Below are 20,859 nucleotides of genomic sequence, written 5' to 3' on the forward strand. Positions count from 1 at the left end.
ATGGAGGGAACGAGGAGAAGAGGGAGACCAAATTGGAGGTGGAAAGATGGAGTGAAAAAGATTTTGTGTGATCGGGGCCTGAACATGCAGGAGGGTGAAAGGAGGGCAAGGAATAGAGTGAATTGGAGCGATGTGGTATACCGGGGTTGACGTGCTGTCAGTGGATTGAATCAGGGCATGTGAAGCGTCTGGGGTAAACCATGGAAAGCTGTGTAGGTATGTATATTTTGCCTGTGTGGACGTATGTATATACATGTGTATGGGGGTGGGTTTGGCCATTTCTTTCGTCTGTTTCCTTGCGCTACCTCGCAAACGCGGGAGACAGCGACAAAGCCAATATATATATATATATATATATATATATATATATATATATATATATATATATGTGTGAATAAATTGTACATTTCCTTTTCCATAGCCAGAGGTTGAACCATTATGTGACATTCATTTTTTTTCATTCATTTCAAGCTAAAAGTTTGTTTTCTAAATTGTTTCTTACATTTTTCATATGTATATATATGTATGTGTGTGTGTGTATGTGCATATGTGTGTGTGTGTGTGTGTATATGTATATATATATGTATATTATCCCTGGGGATAGGGGTGAAAGAATACTTCCCACGTATTCCTCGCGTGTCGTAGAAAGCGACTAGAGGGGACGGGAGCGGGGGGCCGGAAATCCTCCCCTCCTTGTATTAACTTTCTAAAATGGGAAACAGAAGAAGGAGTCACGCGGGGAGTGATCATCCTCCTCGAAGGCTCAGAGTGGGGTGCCTAAATGTGTGTGGATGTAACCAAGATGTGAAAAAAGGAGAGATAGGTAGTATGTTTGAGGAAAGGAACCTGGATGTTTTGGCTCTGAGTGAAACGAAGCTCAAGGGTAAAGGGGAAGAGTGGTTTGGAAATGTCTGGGGAGTGAAGTCAGGGGTTAGTGAGAGGACAAGAGCAAGGGAAGGAGTAGCAATACTCCTGAAACAGGAGTTGTGGGAGTATGTGATAGAATGTAAGAAAGTAAATTCTCGATTAATATGGGTAAAATTGAAAGTTGATGGAGAGAGGTGGGTGATTATTGGTGCATATGCACCTGGGCATGAGAAGAAAGATCATGAGAGGCAAGTGTTTTGGGAGCAGCTAAATGAGTGTGTTAGCGGTTTTGATGCACGAGACCGGGTTATAGTGATGGGTGATTTGAATGCAAAGGTGAGTAATGTGGCAGTTGAGGGAATAATTGGTATGCATGGGGTGTTCAGTGTTGTAAATGGAAATGGTGAAGAGCTTGTAGATTTATGTGCTGAAAAAGGACTGATGATTGGGAATACCTGGTTTAAAAAGCGAGATATACATAAGTATACTTATGTAAGTAGGAGAGATGGCCAGAGAGCGTTATTGGATTACGTGTTAATTGACAGGCGTGCGAAAGAGAGACTTTTGGATGTTAATGTGCTGAGAGGTGCAACTGGAGGGATGTCTGATCATTATCTTGTGGAGGCTAAGGTGAAGATTAGTATGGGTTTTCAGAAAAGAGGAGTGAATGTTGGGGTGAAGAAGGTGGTGAGAGTAAGTGAGCTTGGGAAGGAGACCTGTGTGGGGAAGTACCAGGAGAGACTGTGTACAGAATGGAAAAAGGTGAGAACAATGGAAGTAAGGGGAGTGGGGGAGGAATGGGATGTATTTAGGGAATCAGTGATGGATTGCGCAAAAGATGCTTGTGGCATGAGAAGAGTGGGAGGTGGGCTGTTTAGAAAGGGTAGTGAGTGGTGGGATGAAGAAGTAAGAGTATTAGTGAAAGAGAAGAGAGAGGCATTTGGACGATTTTTGCAGGGAAAAAATGCAATTGAGTGGGAGAAGTATAAAAGAAAGAGACAGGAGGTCAAGAGAAAGGTGCAAGAGGTGAAAAAAAGGGCAAATGAGAGTTGGGGTGAGAGACTATCAGTAAATTTTAGGGAGAATAAAAAGATGTTCTGGAAGGAGGTAAATAGGGTGCGTAAGACAAGGGAGCAAATGGGAACTTCAGTGAAGGGCGTAAATGGGGAGGTGATAACAAGTAGCGGTGATGTGAGAAGGAGATGGAATGAGTATTTTGAAGGTTTGTTGAATGTGTCTGATGACAGAGTGGCAGATATAGGGTGTTTTGGTCGAGGTGGTGTGCAAAGTGAGAGGGTTAGGGAAAATGAGTTGGTAAACAGAGAAGAGGTAGTAAAAGCTTTGCGGAAGATGAAAGCCGGCAAGGCAGCAGGTTTGGATGGTATTGCAGTGGAATTTATTAAGAAAGGGGGTGACTGTATTGTTGACTGGTTGGTAAGGTTATTTAATGTATGTATGACTCATGGTGAGGTGCCTGAGGATTGGCGGAATGCGTGCATAGTGCCATTGTACAAAGGCAAAGGGGATAAGAGTGAGTGCTCAAATTACAGAGGTATAAGTTTGTTGAGTATTCCTGGTAAATTATATGGGAGGGTATTGATTGAGAGGGTGAAGGCATGTACAGAGCATCAGATTGGGGAAGAGCAGTGTGGTTTCAGAAGTGGTAGAGGATGTGTGGATCAGGTGTTTGCTTTGAAGAATGTATGTGAGAAATACTTAGAAAAGCAAATGGATTTGTATGTAGCATTTATGGATCTGGAGAAGGCATATGATAGAGTTGATAGAGATGCTCTGTGGAAGGTATTAAGAATATATGGTGTGGGAGGCAAGTTGTTAGAAGCAGTGAAAAGTTTTTATCGAGGATGTAAGGCATGTGTACGTGTAGGAAGAGAGGAAAGTGATTGGTTCTCAGTGAATGTAGGTTTGCGGCAGGGGTGTGTGATGTCTCCATGGTTGTTTAATTTGTTTATGGATGGGGTTGTAAGGGAGGTAAATGCAAGAGTCCTGGAAAGAGGGGCAAGTATGAAGTCTGTTGGGGATGAGAGAGCTTGGGAAGTGAGTCAGTTGTTGTTCGCTGATGATACAGCGCTGGTGGCTGATTCATGTGAGAAACTGCAGAAGCTGGTGACTGAGTTTGGTAAAGTGTGTGGAAGAAGAAAGTTGAGAGTAAATGTGAATAAGAGCAAGGTTATTAGGTACAGTAGGGGTGAGGGTCAAGTCAATTGGGAGGTGAGTTTGAATGGAGAAAAACTGGAGGAAGTGAAGTGTTTTAGATATCTGGGAGTGGATCTGTCAGCGGATGGAACCATGGAAGCGGAAGTGGATCATAGGGTGGGGGAGGGGGCGAAAATTTTGGGAGCCTTGAAAAATGTGTGGAAGTCGAGAACATTATCTCGGAAAGCAAAAATGGGTATGTTTGAGGGAATAGTGGTTCCAACAATGTTGTATGGTTGCGAGGCGTGGGCTATGGATAGAGATGTGCGCAGGAGGATGGATGTGCTGGAAATGAGATGTTTGAGGACAATGTGTGGTGTGAGGTGGTTTGATCGAGTAAGTAACGTAAGGGTAAGAGAGATGTGTGGAAATAAAAAGAGCGTGGTTGAGAGAGCAGAAGAGGGTGTTTTGAAATGGTTTGGGCACATGGAGAGAATGAGTGAGGAGAGATTGACCAAGAGGATATATGTGTCGGAGGTGGAGGGAACGAGGAGAAGAGGGAGACCAAATTGGAGGTGGAAAGATGGAGTGAAAAAGATTTTGTGTGATCGGGGCCTGAACATGCAGGAGGGTGAAAGGAGGGCAAGAAATAGAGTGAATTGGAGTCATGTGGTATACAGGGGTTGACGTGCTGTCAGTGGATTGAAGCAAGGCATGTGAAGCGTCTGGGGTAAACCATGGAAAGCTGTGTAGGTATGTATATTTGCGTGTGTGGACGTGTGTATGTACATGTGTATGGGGGGGGGGGGTTGGGCCATTTCTTTCGTCTGTTTCCTTGCGCTACCTCGCAAACGCGGGAGACAGCGACAAAGTATAAAAAAAAAAAAAAAAAAAATATATATATATATATATATATATATATATATATATATATATATATATATATATATATATATATATATATGGAGAAAAACTGGAGGAAGTGAAGTGTTTTAGATATCTGGGAGTGGATTTGGCAGCGGATGGAACCATGGGAGCGGAAGTGAATCATAGGGAGGGGGAGGGGGCGAAAATTTTGGGAGCCTTGAAGAATGTGTGGAAGTCGAGAACATTATCTCGGAAAGCAAAAATGGGTATGTTTGAAGGAATAGTGGTTCCAACAACGTTGTATGGTTGCGAGGCGTGGGCTATGGATAGAGTTGTGCGCAGGAGGGTGGATGTGCTGGAAATGAGAGGTTTGAGGACAATATGTGGTGTGAGGTGGTTTGATCGAGTAAGTTATAGTAGGGTAAGTGTGGTAATAAAAAGTGTGAGGTTGAGAGAGCAGAAGAAGGTGTTTTGAAATGGTTTGGTCACATGGAGAGATTGAGTGAAGAAAGATTGACCAAGAGGATATATGTGTCAGAGGTGGAGGGAACGAGAAGTGGGAGACCAAATTGGAGGTGGAAAGATGGAGTGAAAAAGATTTTGTGTGATCGGGGCCTGAACATGCAGGAGGGTGAAAGGCGTGCAAGGAATAGAGTGAATTGAAATGATGTGGTATACCTGGGTCGACGTGCTGTCAATGGATTGAATCAGGGCATGTGAAGCGTCTGGGGTAAACCATGGAAAGTTCTGTGGGGCCTAGATGTGGAAAGGAAGCTGTGGTTCAGTGCATTATACATGACAGCTAGAGACTGAGTGTGAACGAATGGGCCCTTCGTTGTCTTGCTAGCGCTACCTCGCGCACATGAAGGGGGAGCGGGTTGTTATATCATGTGTGGCGAGGTGGCGATGGGAATGAATGAAGGCAGACATTATGAATTGTGTACATGTATATGTGTGTGTGTATATATATATATATATATATATATATATATATATATATATATATATATATATATATATATATATATATATATGTATATATATATATGTATATATATATATATATATATATATATATATATATATATATATATATATATATATATATATATATATATATATATATATATATATATATATATATATATATATATATGTGTACATTGAGATGTATAGGTATGTATATTTGCGTGTGTGGACGTGTATGTAAATACATGTGTATGGGGGTGGGTTGGGCCATTTCTTTCGTCTGTTTCCTTGCGCTACCTCGCAAACGCGGGAGACAGCGAGAAAGGAAAATAATTAAATAAATGAATAAACATATATAAATATATATATATATATATATATATATATATATATATATATATATATATATATATATATATATATATATATATTTTATCCCTGGGGATAGGGGAGAAAGAATACTTCCCACGTATTCCCTGCGTGTCGTAGAAGGCGACTAAAAGGGGAGGGAGCGGGTGGCTGGAAATCCTCCCCTCTCGTTTTTTTTTTTTTTTAATTTTCCAAAAGAAGGAACAGAGAAGGGGGCCAGGTGAGGATTTTCCCTCTAAGGCCCAGTCCTCTGTTCTTAACGCTACCTCGCAAATGCGGGAAATGGCGAATCGTATGAAAAAAAAATATATATATATATATATATATATATATATATATATATATGTATATATATATATGTATTTATTTATATATATATATATATATATATATATATATATATATATATATATATAAATAAATACATATATATATATATACATATATATATATATACATATATATATATATATATATATATATATATATATATATATATATATATATATATATATATATATATATATATATATATATATATATATATATATATATATATATATATATATATATATATATATATATATATATATATATATATATATATATATATATATATATATTTTTTTTTTTTTTTTTTTTTTTTTTTTAATTTTCCAAAAGATGGAACAGAGAAGGGGGCCAAGTGAGAATATTCCCTCAAAGGCCCAGTCCTCTGTTCTTAACGCTACCTCGCTATCGCGGGAAATGGCGAATAGTATGAAAAAATATATATATATATATATATATATATATATATTTCTTTCTTTCTTTCGTACTATTTTTTTTTTTTTTTTTTCTTTTTTTTTTGCTTTGTCGCTGTCTCCCGCGTTTGCGAGGTAGCGCAAGGAAACAGACGAAAGAAATGGCCCAACCCACCCCTATACACATGTATATACATACGTCCACACACGCAAATATACATACCTACACAGCTTTCCATGGTTTAACCCAGACGCTTCACATGCCTTGATTCAATCCACTGACAGCACGTCAACCCCGGTATACCACATCGCTCCAATTCACTCTATTCCTTGCCCTCCTTTCACCCTCCTGCATGTTCAGGCCCCGATCACACAAAATCTTTTTCACTCCATCTTTCCACCTCCAATTTGGTCTCCCTCTTCTCCTCGTTCCCTCCACCTCCGACACATATATCCTCTTGGTCAATCTTTCCTCACTCATTCTCTCCATGTGCCCAAACCATTTCAAAACACCCTCTTCTGCTCTCTCAACCACGCTCTTTTTATTTCCACACATCTCTCTTACCCTTACGTTATTTACTCGATCAAACCACCTCACACCACACATTGTCCTCAAACATCTCATTTCCAGCATATCCATACTCCTGCGCACAACTCTATCCATAGCCCACGCCTCGCAACCATACAACATTGTTGGATCCACTATTCCTTCAAACATACCCATTTTTGCTTTCCGAGATAATGTTCTCGACTTCCACACATTCTTCAAGGCTCCCAGAATTTTCGCCCCTCCCCCACCCTATGATCCACTTCCGCTTCCATGGTTCCATCCGCTGCCAGATCCACTCCCAGATATCTAAAACACTTCACTTCCTCCAGTTTTTCTCCATTCAAAGTCACCTCCCAATTGACTTGACCCTCAACCCTATTGTACCTAATAACCTTGCTCTTATTCACATTTACTCTTAAATTTCTTCTTCCACACACTTTACCAAACTCAGTCACCAGCTTCTGCAGTTTCTCACATGAATCAGCCACCAGCGCTGTATCATCAGCGAACAACAACTGACTCACTTCCCAAGCTCTCTCATCCCCAACAGACTTCATACTTGCCCCTCTTTCCAAAACTCTTGCATTCACCTCCCTAACAACCCCATCCATAAACAAATTAAACAACCATGGAGACATCACACACCTCTGCCGCAAACCTACATTCACTGAGAACCAATCACTTTCCTCTCTTCCTACACGTACACATGCCTTACATCCTCGATAAAAACTTTTCACTGCTTCTAACAACTTTCCTCCCACACCATATATTCTTAATACCTTCCACAGAGCATCTCTATCAACTCTATCATATGCCTTCTCCAGATCCATAAATGCTACATACAAATCCATTTGCTTTTCTAAGTATTTCTCACATACATTCTTCAAAGCAAACACCTGATCCACACATCTTCTACCACTTCTGAAACCACACTGCTCTTCCCCAATCTGATGCTCTGTACATGCCTTCACCCTCTCAATCAATACCCTTCCATATAACTTACCAGGAATACTTAACAAACTTATACCTCTGTAATTTGAGCACTCACTCATATCCCCTTTGCCTTTGTACAATGGCACTATATGTATATATATATATATATATATATATATATATATATATATATATATATATATATATATATATATATATATATATATATATATATATATATATATATATATATATATATATATATATATATATATATATATATATATATATATATATATATATATATATATATATATATATATATATATATATATATATATATATATATATATATCTACCAGCACCTAAGACCCAGCATGGTCCAGGAGGAATATTTGGTGAGGAATGATAGGACAGAGGATGCTTTTACTTCATTTTATACTTATGGCCAGTTTTGTCCTTGTATTTTTTTCACCCTAGGATAGGGGTGAAAGAATACTTCCCACGTATTCCCTGCGTGTCGTAGAAGGCGACTAAAAGGGGAGGGAGCGGGGGGCTGGAAATCCTCCCCTCTCATTATTTTTTTTTTTTTTTAATTTTCCAAAAGAAGGAACAGAGAAGGGGGCCAGGTGAGGATATTCCCTCAAAGGCCCAGTCCTCTGTTCTTAACGCTACCTCGCTAATGCGGGAAATGGCGAATAGTTTGAAAAAAAAAAAAAAAAATATATATATATATATATATATATATATATATATATATATATATATATATATATATATATATATATATATATATATATATATATATATATATATACATATATATATATACATATATATATATATACATATATATATATATATATATATATATATATATATATATATATATATATATATATATATATATATATATATATATATATATATATATATATATATATATATATATATATATATATATATATATATATATATATATATATATATATATATATATATAGGAGTCACGCGGGGAGTGCTCATCCTCCTCGAAGGCTCAGATTGGGGTGCCTAAATGTGTGTGGATGTAACCAAGATGTGAAAAAAGGAGAGATAGGTAGTATGTTTGAGGAAAGGAACCTGGATGTTTTGGCTCTGAGTGAAACGAAGCTCAAGGGTAAAGGGGAAGAGTGGTTTGGGAATGTCTTGGGAGTAAAGTCAGGGGTTAGTGAGAGGACAAGAGCAAAGGAAGGAGTAGCAGTACTCCTGAAACAGGAGTTGTGGAAGTATGTGATAGAATGTAACAAAGTAAATTCTCGATTAATATGGGTAAAACTGAAAGTTGATCGAGAGAGATGGGTGATTATTGTTGCATATGCACCTGGGCATGAGAAGAAAGATCATGGGAGGCAAGTGTTTTGGGAGCAGCTGAATGAGTGTGTTAGTGGTTTTGATGCACGAGACCGGGTTATAGTGCTGGGTGATTTGAATGCAAAGGTTAGTAATGTGGCAGTTGAGGGAATAATTGGTATACATGGGGTGTTCAGTGTTGTAAATGGAAATGGTGAAGAGCTTGTAGATTTATGTGCTGAAAAAGGACTGATGATTGGGAATACCTGGTTTAAAAAGCGAGATATACATAAGCATACTTATGTAAGTAGGGGAGATGGCCAGAGAGCGTTATTGGATTACGTGTTAATTGACAGGCGCGCTAAAGAGAGACTTTTGGATGTTAATGTGCTGAGAGGTGCAACTGGAGGGATGTCTGATCATTATCTTGTGGAGGCTAAGGTGAAGATTTGTATGGGTTTTCAGAAAAGAAGAGTGAATGTTGGGGTGAAGAGGGTGGTGAGTGTAAGTGAGCTTGGGAAGGAGACTTGTGTGAGGAAGTACCAGGAGAGACTGAGTACAGAATGGAAAAAGGTGAGAACAATGGAGGTAAGGGGAGTAGGGGAGGAATGGGATGTATTTAGGGAATCAGTGATGGATTGCGGAAAAGATGCTTGTAGCATGAGAAGAGTGGGAGGTGGGTTGATTAGAAAGGGTAGTGAGTGGTGGGATGAAGAAGTAAGAGTATTAGTGAAAGAGAAGAGAGAGGCATTTGGACAATTTTTGCAGGGAAAAAATGAAATTGAGTGGGAGACGTATAAAAGAAAGAGACAGGAGGTCAAGAGAAAGGTGCAAGAGGTGAAAAAAAGGGCAAATGAGAGTTGGGGTGAGAGAGTATCATTAAATTTTAGGGAGAATAAAAAGATGTTCTGGAAGGAGGTAAATAAAGTGCGTGAGACAAGGGAGCAAATGGGAACTTCAGTGAAGGGCGCAAATGGGGAGGTGATAACAAGTAGTGGTGATGTGAGAAGGAGATGGAGTGAGTATTTTGAAGGTTTGTTGAATGTGTTTGATGATAGAGTGGCAAATATAGGGTGTTTTGGTCGAGGTGGTGTGCAAAGTGCGAGGGTTAGGGAAAATGAGTTGGTAAACAGAGAAGAGGTAGTAAAAGCTTTGCGGAAGATGAAAGCCGGCAAGGCAGCAAATTTGCATGGTATTGCAGTGGAATTTATTAAAAAAGGGTGTGACTGTATTGTTGACTGGTTGGTAAGGTTATTTAATGTATTTATGACTCATGGTGAGGTGCCTGAGGATTGGCGGAATGCGTGCATAGTGCCATTGTACAAGGGCAAAGGGGATAAGAGTGAGTGCTCAAATTACAGAGGTATAAGTTTGTTGAGTATTCCTGGCAAATTATAAGGGAGGGTATTGATTGAGAGGGTGAAGGCATGTACAGAGCATCAGATTGGATAAGAGCAGTGTGGTTTCAGAAGTGGTAGAGGATGTGTGGATCAGGTGTTTGCTTTGAAGAATGTATGTGAGAAATACTTAGAAAAGCAAATGGATTTGTATGTAGCATTTATGGATCTGGAGAAGGCATATGATAGAGTTGATGTAGATGCTCTGTGGAAGGTATTAAGAATATATGGTGTGGGAGGCAAGTTGTTAGAAGCAGTGAAAAGTTTTTATCGAGGATGTAAGGCATGTGTACGTGTAGAAAGAGAGGAAAGTGATTGGTTCTCAGTGAATGTAGGTTTGCGGCAGGGGTGTTTGATGTCTCCATGGTTGTTTAATTTGTTTATGGATGGGGTTGTTAGGGAGGTGAATGCAAGAGTTTTGGAAAGAGGGGCAAGTATGAAGTCTGTTGTGGATGAGAGAGCTTGGGAAGTGAGTCAGTTGTTGTTCGCTAATGATACAGCGCTGGTGGCTGATTCATGTGAGAAACTGCAGAAGCTGGTGACTGAGTTTGGTAAAGTGTGTGAAAGAAGAAAGTTAAGAGTAAATGTGAATAAGAGCAAGGTTATTAGGTACAGTAGGGTTGAGGTGAGTTTGAATGGAGAAAAACTGGAGGAACTGAAGTGTTTTAGATATCTGGGAGTGGATCTGGCAGCGGATGGAACCATGGAAGCGGAAGTGGATCATAGGGTGGGGGAGGGGGCGAAAATTCTGGAAGCCTTGAAGAATGTGTGGAAGTCGAGAACATTATCTCGGAAAGCAAAAATGGGTATGTTTGAAGGAATAGTGGTTCCAACAATGTTGTATGGTTGCGAGGCGTGGGCTATGGATAGAGTTGTGCGGAGGAGGATGGATGTGCTGGAAATGAGATGTTTGAGGACAATACCTCCCACAGAGCATCTCTATCAACTCTATCATGTGCCTTCTCCAGATCCATAAATGTTATATACATTCTTCAGAGCCAACATCTGATCCACACATCCTCTAACACTTCTGAACCACACTGCTCTTCCCCAATCTGGGAGTAAATTTGGCACTGGATGGAACCATAGAGGCTGAAGTGAGTCATAGGGTGGGGGAGGGGGCGAAAGTTCTGGGAGCGTTGAAAAATGTGTGGAAGGTGAGAACATTATCTCGGAAAGCAAAAATGGGTATGTTTGAAGGAATAGTGGTTCCAACAATGTTATATGGTTGCGAGGCGTGGGCTATAGATCGGGTTATGCGAAGGAGGGTGGAAATGTTGGAAATGAGATGTTTGAAGACAATATGTGGTGTGAGGTGGTTTGATCGAGTAAGTAATGAAAGGGTAGGAGAGATGTGTGGTTATAAATGAGTGTGATTGAGAGAGCAGAAAAGGGTGTTTTGAAATGGTTTGGCCTCATGGAGAGAATAAGTGTGAAAGATTGACAAAGAGGATATATGTGCCAGAGGTGGAGGGAACAAAAAGTGGGAAACCAAATTGGAGGTGGAAGGATATAGTGAAAAAGATTTTGAGCAATCGGGGGCTAAACATGCAGGAGGGTGAAAGGCGTGCAAGGAATAGACTGAATTGGAACGATGTGGTATACCGGGGTCGACGTGCTGTCAATGGATTGAACCAGGGCATGTGAAGCGTCTGGGTAAACCATGGAAAGTTTTGTGGGGCCTGGTTGTGGAAAGCGAGCTGTGTTTTAGGTGTATTATACATGGCAGCCAGAGACTGAGTGTGAACGAATGTGGCATTTGTGTCTTTTCCTAGCGCTACCTCGCGCACATGCGAGGGGAGGGGGTTGTCATTTCATGTGTGGCTGGGTGGAGCCGGGAATGAATAAGGGCAGACAGTATGAATTATGTACATGTGTATATATGTACATGTCTGTGTGTGTATATATATATATGTATACTTTGATATGTATAGGTATGTATATGTGCGTGTGTGGACGTGTATGTATAGACATGTGTATGTAGGTGGGTTGGGCCATTCTTTCGTCTTTTTCCTTTCCTTTTTCATATATATATATATATATATATATATATATATATATATATATATATATATATATATATATATTTTTTTTTTTTTTCTTTTCTTTTTTTTCATACTATTCGCTATTTCCCGCGATAGCGAGGTAGCGTTAAGAACAGAGGACTGGGCCTTTGAGGGAATATCCTCACCTGGCCCTCTTCTCTGTTCCTTCTTTTGGAAAATTAAAAAAAAAAAAAAAAAACGAGAGGGGAGGATTTCCAGCTCCCCCGCTCCCTTCCCTTTTAGTCGCCCTCTACGACACGCAGGGAATACGTGGGAAGTATTCTTTCTCCCCTATCCCCAGGGAATATATATATATATATATATATATATATATATATATATATATATATATATATATATATATATATATATATATATATATATATATATATATATCTTTTTTTATTTATTTATTATGTTTAACCACCGTCTCCCGCGTTAGCGAGGTAGTGCAAGGAAACAGACGAGGAATGGCCCAGCCCACCCGCATACACATGTATGTACATATTTCATACATATTCGACATTTCCCGTATTAGCGAGGTAGCGCTAAGAACAGAGGCTTGAGCCTAAGAGGGAAAATCTTCACTTGGCACCCTTCTCTGTTCCTTCTTTTGGCAAAGTAAGAACTAGAAGGGAGAATTTCCAGCCTCCCTCTCCCTCCCTTTTCAGTCGCCTTTTACAACGTGGTGGGAAAAAGTGGGAAGTATTCTTTCTACCCTATCCTTATTTTGAATGGAGAAAAATTGGAGGAAATGAAGTGTTTTAGATATCTGGGAGTGGACTTAGCGAATGGAACTATGGAAGCAGAAGTGAGTCACAGGATGGGGAATGGGGCGAAGATTCACAGACCTTTCCATTGTTTACCACAGACTTTTCACATGCCCTGGTTCAGTCCATTGACAGTACGTCGACCTCTGCATACCACTTAGTTCCAATTCACTCCACCCGGTGTGCGCCATTCACTCTCCTGCACGTTCAGGTCCGATCGTTCAAATTCGTTTTCACTCCATCCTTCTACCTCCCGCTTCTCATTGTTCCCTCCACCTCTGACACATATATTCTTTCTTTTGTCAAACTGTCCCTACTCGTTCTTTCCGTACGTGCGAAACATTTTAGCACAGCTCCTTAAGCTCTCTCTATCACACCCTTTCTATTACAGCACTTCTTGCTTATCCTTTCATTAGGTACTCGATGAAACCAACTTACACCACATTTGCCTGCAAACATTTCATTTCCATCATACCCACATTCCTCCGCATAGTCTTATCTATAGCCCATAGCTCGCATCCATATGATATTGTTGGGAACACTTTACCTTTAAAGGTACCCGTTTTTGCCCTTCCAGACAACGTTCTCTCTTTCCACACATTTTTCAGTGCTACCAGGACATTTGCCCCCTCACCCATCCTATGACTCACTTCCGCTTCCACGGCTCCATTCGCTGCCACGTCCACTCCCATTCAAACTCACACCCCAGTTAACCTTTTCTTCAAACCTTTTGAGCCTTGTATTTACTCACAGTTACTCTCAAAATTCCTGTTTTCACACTCTTCTAAACTCAGCCTTCAATTTCTGCAGTCTCTTATTCGAATCTACCAGCAGTGGATCAACAAACAATTGACTGACTTCCTAGGCCTTCTCATCACCCATTGACTGCATACTCGCCCCTCTCTCCAAGACCCTCGCATTTACCTCCCTCACCACCAATCCATTAACAAATTAAAAAACCATGGTGGCATCACGCACCCCTGCTGCAGACTAACCTTTACTTGGAACTATTCAGTCTCCGCTCTTCCTACTCGTACACATGCCTTACACCCTTGCTTAAAACTTTTCACTGCTTCTATCAGCTTTCCTCCCACACCATATATTCTTAACATCTTCCGCAAGGCATATCTATCAACCTTATCAAATGCTTTTTCCATATCTATGAATGCCACATACGAATCCATCCGTTTTTCTAAGTATTTCTCCCACACATTCACTAAAGCAAACACCTGATCCACACATACCCTCTCAGTCAATACCCTCCTATACAATTTTCCAGGTACATTCAACAATTTTATTCCTCTGCAGTTTGAAAACTCACCTTTATCTCCCTTGCCTTGATACAGTGGTACTATATACGCATTCCACCAATCCTTATGCGCCTCACCATGATCTATACATACAATGAAAATCCTCACCAACCAATCAACAACACAGTCATCCCCTTTCTAATGCATTCAATAGCAATAACCTTACACTTTAGCCGCATTGCCGCATTTCATCTTACAGAAGATTTTCACCACCTCTTCTCTCTTCATCAAACCACTCTTTATCACTCTCATACTTCGCATACTAAACCAACTAAAACACTGTAGATTTGCCACTCTGTCACTTCATCACTACTTGTTATCACTTCCCCTTTTGCCCCGTTCAACGCTGTTCCCATTTGTTCTCTTGTTTTTCGCACATTATTAAACTCCTTCCAAAACATCACTTTGTCTTCCCTAAATTTTACTAATACTCTCCAACCCCAGATATCATTCGCCCTATGAGGACTATCGTCCGTGACGGGAGTTTTCCACATAGAAAATGTAATAATCATCACTGACTCACACTCCTTTTGCCGCGACGCTGTCGATGACGTTGTTGTACTGGATGTCTCTGAGGTCCGACACGTAGTTGGTGATGAGAACGTAAAAGCCTTCTGCATTTGTAGACATGTAGCACTTGCTGTACACTGAGCCCACTTTAGGTTCTGTACAGGATGAATATCAGTTAGTGAATAGTAAGATTTTCAGAACAGCGTTCATTATAAGAAGCAGGAGGCATCATTCCGTGAGTGTGTGGGTCTTGGGGGCACAATTCAGTGTGTAAAGTAAGGGGCTCCATCTAGTGTATGTTGGGGCCAGGAAGCACTTTTTGATATACGAGTATGGGATGTAACTTTCAGTACATAGAGCAGGAGGCACCGTTTAGTATATGGAATCAGGAAAACCCCTCAGAGGGAACTTGTCAGTATGAGGAGCAGTAGACTCATCTTAGGCTGCGGGAGTAGCAAACCTCTTGACTCCGCACGAGTCTCACTGGTTTACTATTTATATAACACATACTATTTATACTATTCATTTAACACACACACACACACACACACACACACACACACACACACACACACACACACACACACACACACACACACATACACACAAAGAGATATGTAGAAAAGACATTAACAGAATATTGAAAAATCTTGACCTATGGTCCTCATGAAGTTTCCACATGTGTGCTGAAGATGTGTGCAGATACACTCGAAAATACTTGAAATGTTGTTTAGGACATGGCTGGAAGATAACTAAGAGCTAAGGGAATGGAAAAAGCAAATGTCATATCTAGGAGACCGAGAGGAGACGCTGAACTACAGACAAACGTTGTTGTAAGGTGTTGAAGAAGGTAACCAGAAAGCTAATGGATGACTTTTTGTTAAGGAGAAAGAATGAGAGACAGTATGGCGTTAGAGAAAGAGGGCCATGAGTCACGAACTTCTTCGATTCCAACGAGAGAATGACATCTCTCTTGAACAAAAGAGAACACTGGGTAGATTGTTTGTATCTGGACCAACAGAAAACACTTGTTACTTACCCAGTGAGAAGCTGATTAAGAAGCTGAATCACCGGGTGGAAATAGGGTGAACACTCCCTCAACGGATAGATTATCATAGCGGAAGAGAACAAAGGACGCATGTCAGGGGAGCCTTTTCAAAATAGGTTGACTTGACCAGCGGAGAGTCGCAGGAATCTGTTCTAGAATCATTATTCATCTTACTCTGTATAGGTCACTCGCCAGAAGGTATGGATTCCAGCATGAATATGCTTGCAAATGATGTAAAAGTCATGAGGGAAGTGAAGAGTGCGAAAAATTGCAACAACTTACAAGGGGATCTTGACAGACTCCAAAGTTGGTCTGATACATAAGTCATGAAGTTCAACCTGAATGAGGATGTGTCACAGTGAAAGAAGGTCTCGATATGATTATCATCTTGTAGGAAATATGCTGGAGGAATCTGTGTTTGAGAAAGCCTGTGGGGTCGACATTGACCCTAACCAGTAGCCAGAATCACACCTTAGGCTAGATGATGGTTAAGGAGACCAACTGTCTGCCAACAAATAGTATTACATTAAAGCTCATCGATCAAGACTAGTCAGCAACCTGTTCACATCTTACATAAGACCAGAAATGGAATATGGTTCTTAAATTTGGTAACCACACCCAAAGAATCGCAAGAAGCTAATAGAGAAGGTCCAGGGAAGTGTAACAAAGATGATACCGAAGTTAAGAGAGCTAAGTTTTAGGGAAATGACATTGGCCTTAACTTGCCCAACTCGTTTGAGAGAAGAATGAGGTGATCTGATCACATCCTTTAAGTTTTCTTATCAAACTTAGGATGTACACAGAGCGCAGTTCTTCCAGAGATGTAGGGATAGACCTACCAAAGGATAGAACATATGATTACGCATAAGACCTTGTTAGAAATGTGAAGTAGTTGTTTAGTATAAGAGTGGTAAATGACTGGAATAAAATGAAGGAAAATATGTTTAATGCAGCAGCATACAGAGATACAGGAATTTGTAAGATAGTGGGATATGTTTGTGCCCTACGAGTGTAAGACTCCCCTTCTCTTCAAATGTGTAAATGCAAATATATAATTACAAAACAGGCCTTCGTAAGAAATATGAAAATAAGGAACGATTATTCCAGGATAAGAAATGAAAAAGAAACTTTGAAAAGAATATTTTGGACAAGACAGAGGAGATCCAAAATCCGTCTACTAGATAAGGTAAAAAGGCAGTTAATCAGGCTAAGAAATCCAGAGGGATGAGTTGCACAGGTCAGTATAAGGTTATGTGAAAAGCTGAGTGAAGACAAGTTCCAAAGTGTTTCTACAGTGGACTGTAGCTCTACGACCAATGTAATGAATTGGAGTGGGGGTCTTTTAATGCACTGACGTCTCGAGGAAATCCATTAACAGAGTACTAAAAGTGTTGTCTGTAAGGAAAGGGAGAAAATAATCACCCAATACAAATGGATGACTTTCAGCAGAGGAGATATTACCTGAGAGATGATATGGATTCAGGGATAAGAGGTTATCTGTAACGAACTTCTTAGATTTTAGACAAGAGGAAGCTGAATGGATTGTTTGAATCTGGACCGCCAGAAAGCCTTTGACACTATAACGCATGGGAGGCTGATCAAGAAGTTAGATATTAGGTATGAATAAGGGAGAGACTCCTTGGATGAACAGAGTCTTGGTGGAAGGTAACTGAGGACGTATGTCTGAGGAACCTTTTCGAAGTGGGTGGATGTTACTAATAGAGTGGTGCAGGGTTTTGTTCTGGAACTGATACTTTTCTTGATCTATGTAAATTACTTGCCGGAAGGTATGGATTTCTTCTTGAATACATCTGCAAATGAAGCAAAGGTAGGATTGCATCATCGTATAAGGGGACCCAGACACACTACAAAGTTGGTCCGATAAATTGTTGATGAATTTTAAACCGAGTAATTGTAAAGTAATAAGAATGAGCCACAGTGAACGTTAGGCCTCGGTTGTAGGAATTAGTGTGTGAAAGGGATCTGAGAGTTGACATCGTCCTTAACCTGACGCCAAAAACCCATACACTTCCAACAATGTTCTACTGTTTGTCAGAAGACAGTTTGTCTTCTTTACTATTCTCCTATTGTGGCCAAAACTAGAAAATTCTTCTCAGGTTTGATCACTGCACTAAAAGAAGTACTAAGAGCTAATAGAGAAGGTGCAGAGGAGGGCAACAAAAATTGTACCAAATTAAGAAAGCTGACTCACAGTGAAAGGATAGAAGTCTTGAATTTGCTCACCATGGATGAAATCAGAGTGAGGAACGACTTGAAAACCTTTAAGTTTTAAACCAGGCTGATGACGAAGACAGTGAACAGTTTTCGAAAGACATAGGAATAGAACAAAAACTAACAAAACAAGAAATTAAGCAGAAACTTATTGAAAATAAGTAAAAAGTATTTTCATAGTATAAGAGTGGAAGACGGATGGAAAAAGCTGAATGTAACTCAGTAAGGAGAGCACAGAAGCAGTGAAAAGAACGAACAAAATTCTTGGATACTTAGGCAAGGTCTTTGAATTTAAGTCCAGAGAAATCATCCTTACAGCTTACATTGGTTCGTCCCAGTTTTGAATATCATGTTCAGTTTTGGTCACCCGACCTAATAAGAAATAAAATGGAGAGAGTTGAGCGTCGAACCACCAAGATGATTCCCGGACTGAGAAACACACATTATGAGAGCAGATGAAACGACTTGTATCAGTTGAGCTGAGAAAAGAAAAGCCTGAGAGATGATCCAACACAAATATTCACAAAGACTTTGACAATCTTGATCTATCAAGTTGCTTAAGACTTGATTCGTCTGCTTGTACTCGTGGTGATGGATACAAAGTCGTGGGCAAACGCTTTCCCTCGAATGAGGCGATTCGCTATTTCCTCAACGGAATTGTTAACCTATGGAACGATTTGCCAGTTAGTGTGGTTGAAAGTTGCCAATTAGTGTGGTTGAAAGGTATAACTATAGAAATGTTTAAGAATATGCTTGAATAGTATTCTATTTCAAGTCGACGACTTACGTTATTTTGCGCCTCATTAAGACACATTGACAATTTGTAGATTATTCTTTTTGAGTTATGTGTTTACCGTCTAGCTTTTGTCATGGTGATCTGTGATTTTGTGATATCTTCCACTACCACAAACAGCCTCAAAAGGATCCAATGGTATGTTTGAAATCGTTTGTATTCCTTTGCATTCTTTATGTAAATTTAAATGATTGTCCAAGAGATGGAGCGCCTCGAATGTAAAGCTTCTTCCCCGTTGAGTACAATTAGGTAGTTAAACACACACACACACACACACACACACACACACACACACACGCGCAAGAAAGTAAGTAACCTACCAACAAATTTTCTAAGAGAGTATCGTTAGGGTATGAGAGTGGAGGATAAATAGAATAGACAGGACGAGGATAAAGTAAATGCACACAGTATATAGTATTTAAGAACTGTATGATAGTAGAGAAGGTTCAAAATACTGGGCCCACAAGTGTCAAACTCCCTTACCGTACAGTGTAAACAATAATTAAACGCATTTATGACCCCTTGGTGGTAAGGGGAAAAAAGGAGGGGGCTGGGTCTCTATCGTAAAACAAGGGGTTTCGATGCGAGATCCCAGGTCCTTACCTTTGGGCAGGGCGGCGGCGAAGGCGGCTCCGGTAGCCAGCAGGAGCATCAGTGGCTGCAGTGACTTCATGTTGAAGTGGTGGGGAGGTGAGCGTGGGTGTTGTGCTCTCCTGGATCTTTACCTCCGTATTTATAATCGTGACCCACCAATCGGATTCCCCACCAACCTACCCCTTATCTTACCCGCCCCCGCTTCTCCTACATACTGGTACATACTGCCTACGCGTGCCACGCACGAGAGAGGTCGAGGTAACAGTGTGACAAGCATCCAGCTTTGGGCGTATATTGTGAATGATGGTGATATCAATTATGACCAAAATCAGTGATAATAAAGTTACTGAAATGAAACCTAAATATCATGACTATGATTTTGCATGATTCACGGTGCATGAGTGTATGGAACTCGTCGCACGACACTGTACCTAATATATCAACAAAATAAGTCAGAACTGTTAAGGAGACAAATCATCTGTTGGTTGATTTCAAAATGTATGTAGATACAGAGAGGAAGAAATGTTTACAAACTATTTGAAGCTTACATTAGACCTAAAGTAGAATAGGCATAGCAAATTTGGTCATCACCCTCACAATTGCTTAAAGATCTAAGAAATGTCTGGAGAAGGTTACCGGGTGTGGAACCTGGTATAAGAAAATGAGTTACAAGCACATGTTTGACGACGTAAATTTACTCATCGTAGATAAGATACACATAATGGCATGATTGATAAACCCCTTCAGATGTCGGTATCAACGGACAATGTCTCCAAGCAACACTTTCTTGTATCAAGAAAGCAAAAGCAACAAAAATTCACGGCAAGAAACTATGTAAGATACGGCATGGAATCAATATGAAATACTTTCACAGTAATAGTGGCGGCGAGACGGAGCAAGCTAAGATATGGAGTTGTGTGACTGTAGACAACGCAAGACAAAGTTGAAAGACATTAACGATACCAAAGAAAGCTTGTGAGATGGGATCCCACCATTGTAGAACTCCCTCCAACCCTCACACACACACACACACACACACACACACACACACACACACACACACACACACACACACACACACACACACACACACACACACACACACATATACACACATACACACACACACACACACACACACACACACACACACACACACACACACACACACACACACACACATATACACACATACACACACACACATACACACACACACACACACACACACACACACACACACACACACACACACACACACACACGCACGAGGTTAACAGGTAACGATTCTTTGAAGATAGAAAAGACCCCATATCGAGAAAGCATCAAATGAAGGTAGATAAGAAATTGGAAAGCAAAAATGGGTATGTTTGAAG

General features: G+C 40.1%; 1 protein-coding gene across 2 annotated transcripts in view; it reads right to left on the reverse strand.

The window, feature by feature from the left end:
• LOC139764975 (uncharacterized) overlaps positions 1-19,613 on the reverse strand; it is a 57,584-nt gene extending 37,971 nt beyond the window's left edge. Inside the window, exons 1-2 of one of the 2 annotated variants that reach the window (XM_071692026.1) lie at positions 19,493-19,613; positions 14,830-14,971 (exon numbers count right to left, since the gene is read on the reverse strand). Coding sequence is in view for 1 of the 2 variants with exons in the window: in XM_071692027.1 (XP_071548128.1) it covers positions 14,830-14,971; positions 19,493-19,562 (212 nt within the window). In the remaining variant the exon portion in view is untranslated. The remainder of the gene's footprint in view (positions 1-14,829; positions 14,972-19,492) is intronic. The other variant, XM_071692027.1, reaches the window with a different exon arrangement.
• Positions 19,614-20,859: the final 1,246 nt, after the last annotated feature.

This window comes from Panulirus ornatus, chromosome 52, assembly GCF_036320965.1.
Source record: "Panulirus ornatus isolate Po-2019 chromosome 52, ASM3632096v1, whole genome shotgun sequence".
Classification (NCBI taxonomy): domain Eukaryota; kingdom Metazoa; phylum Arthropoda; class Malacostraca; order Decapoda; family Palinuridae; genus Panulirus; species Panulirus ornatus.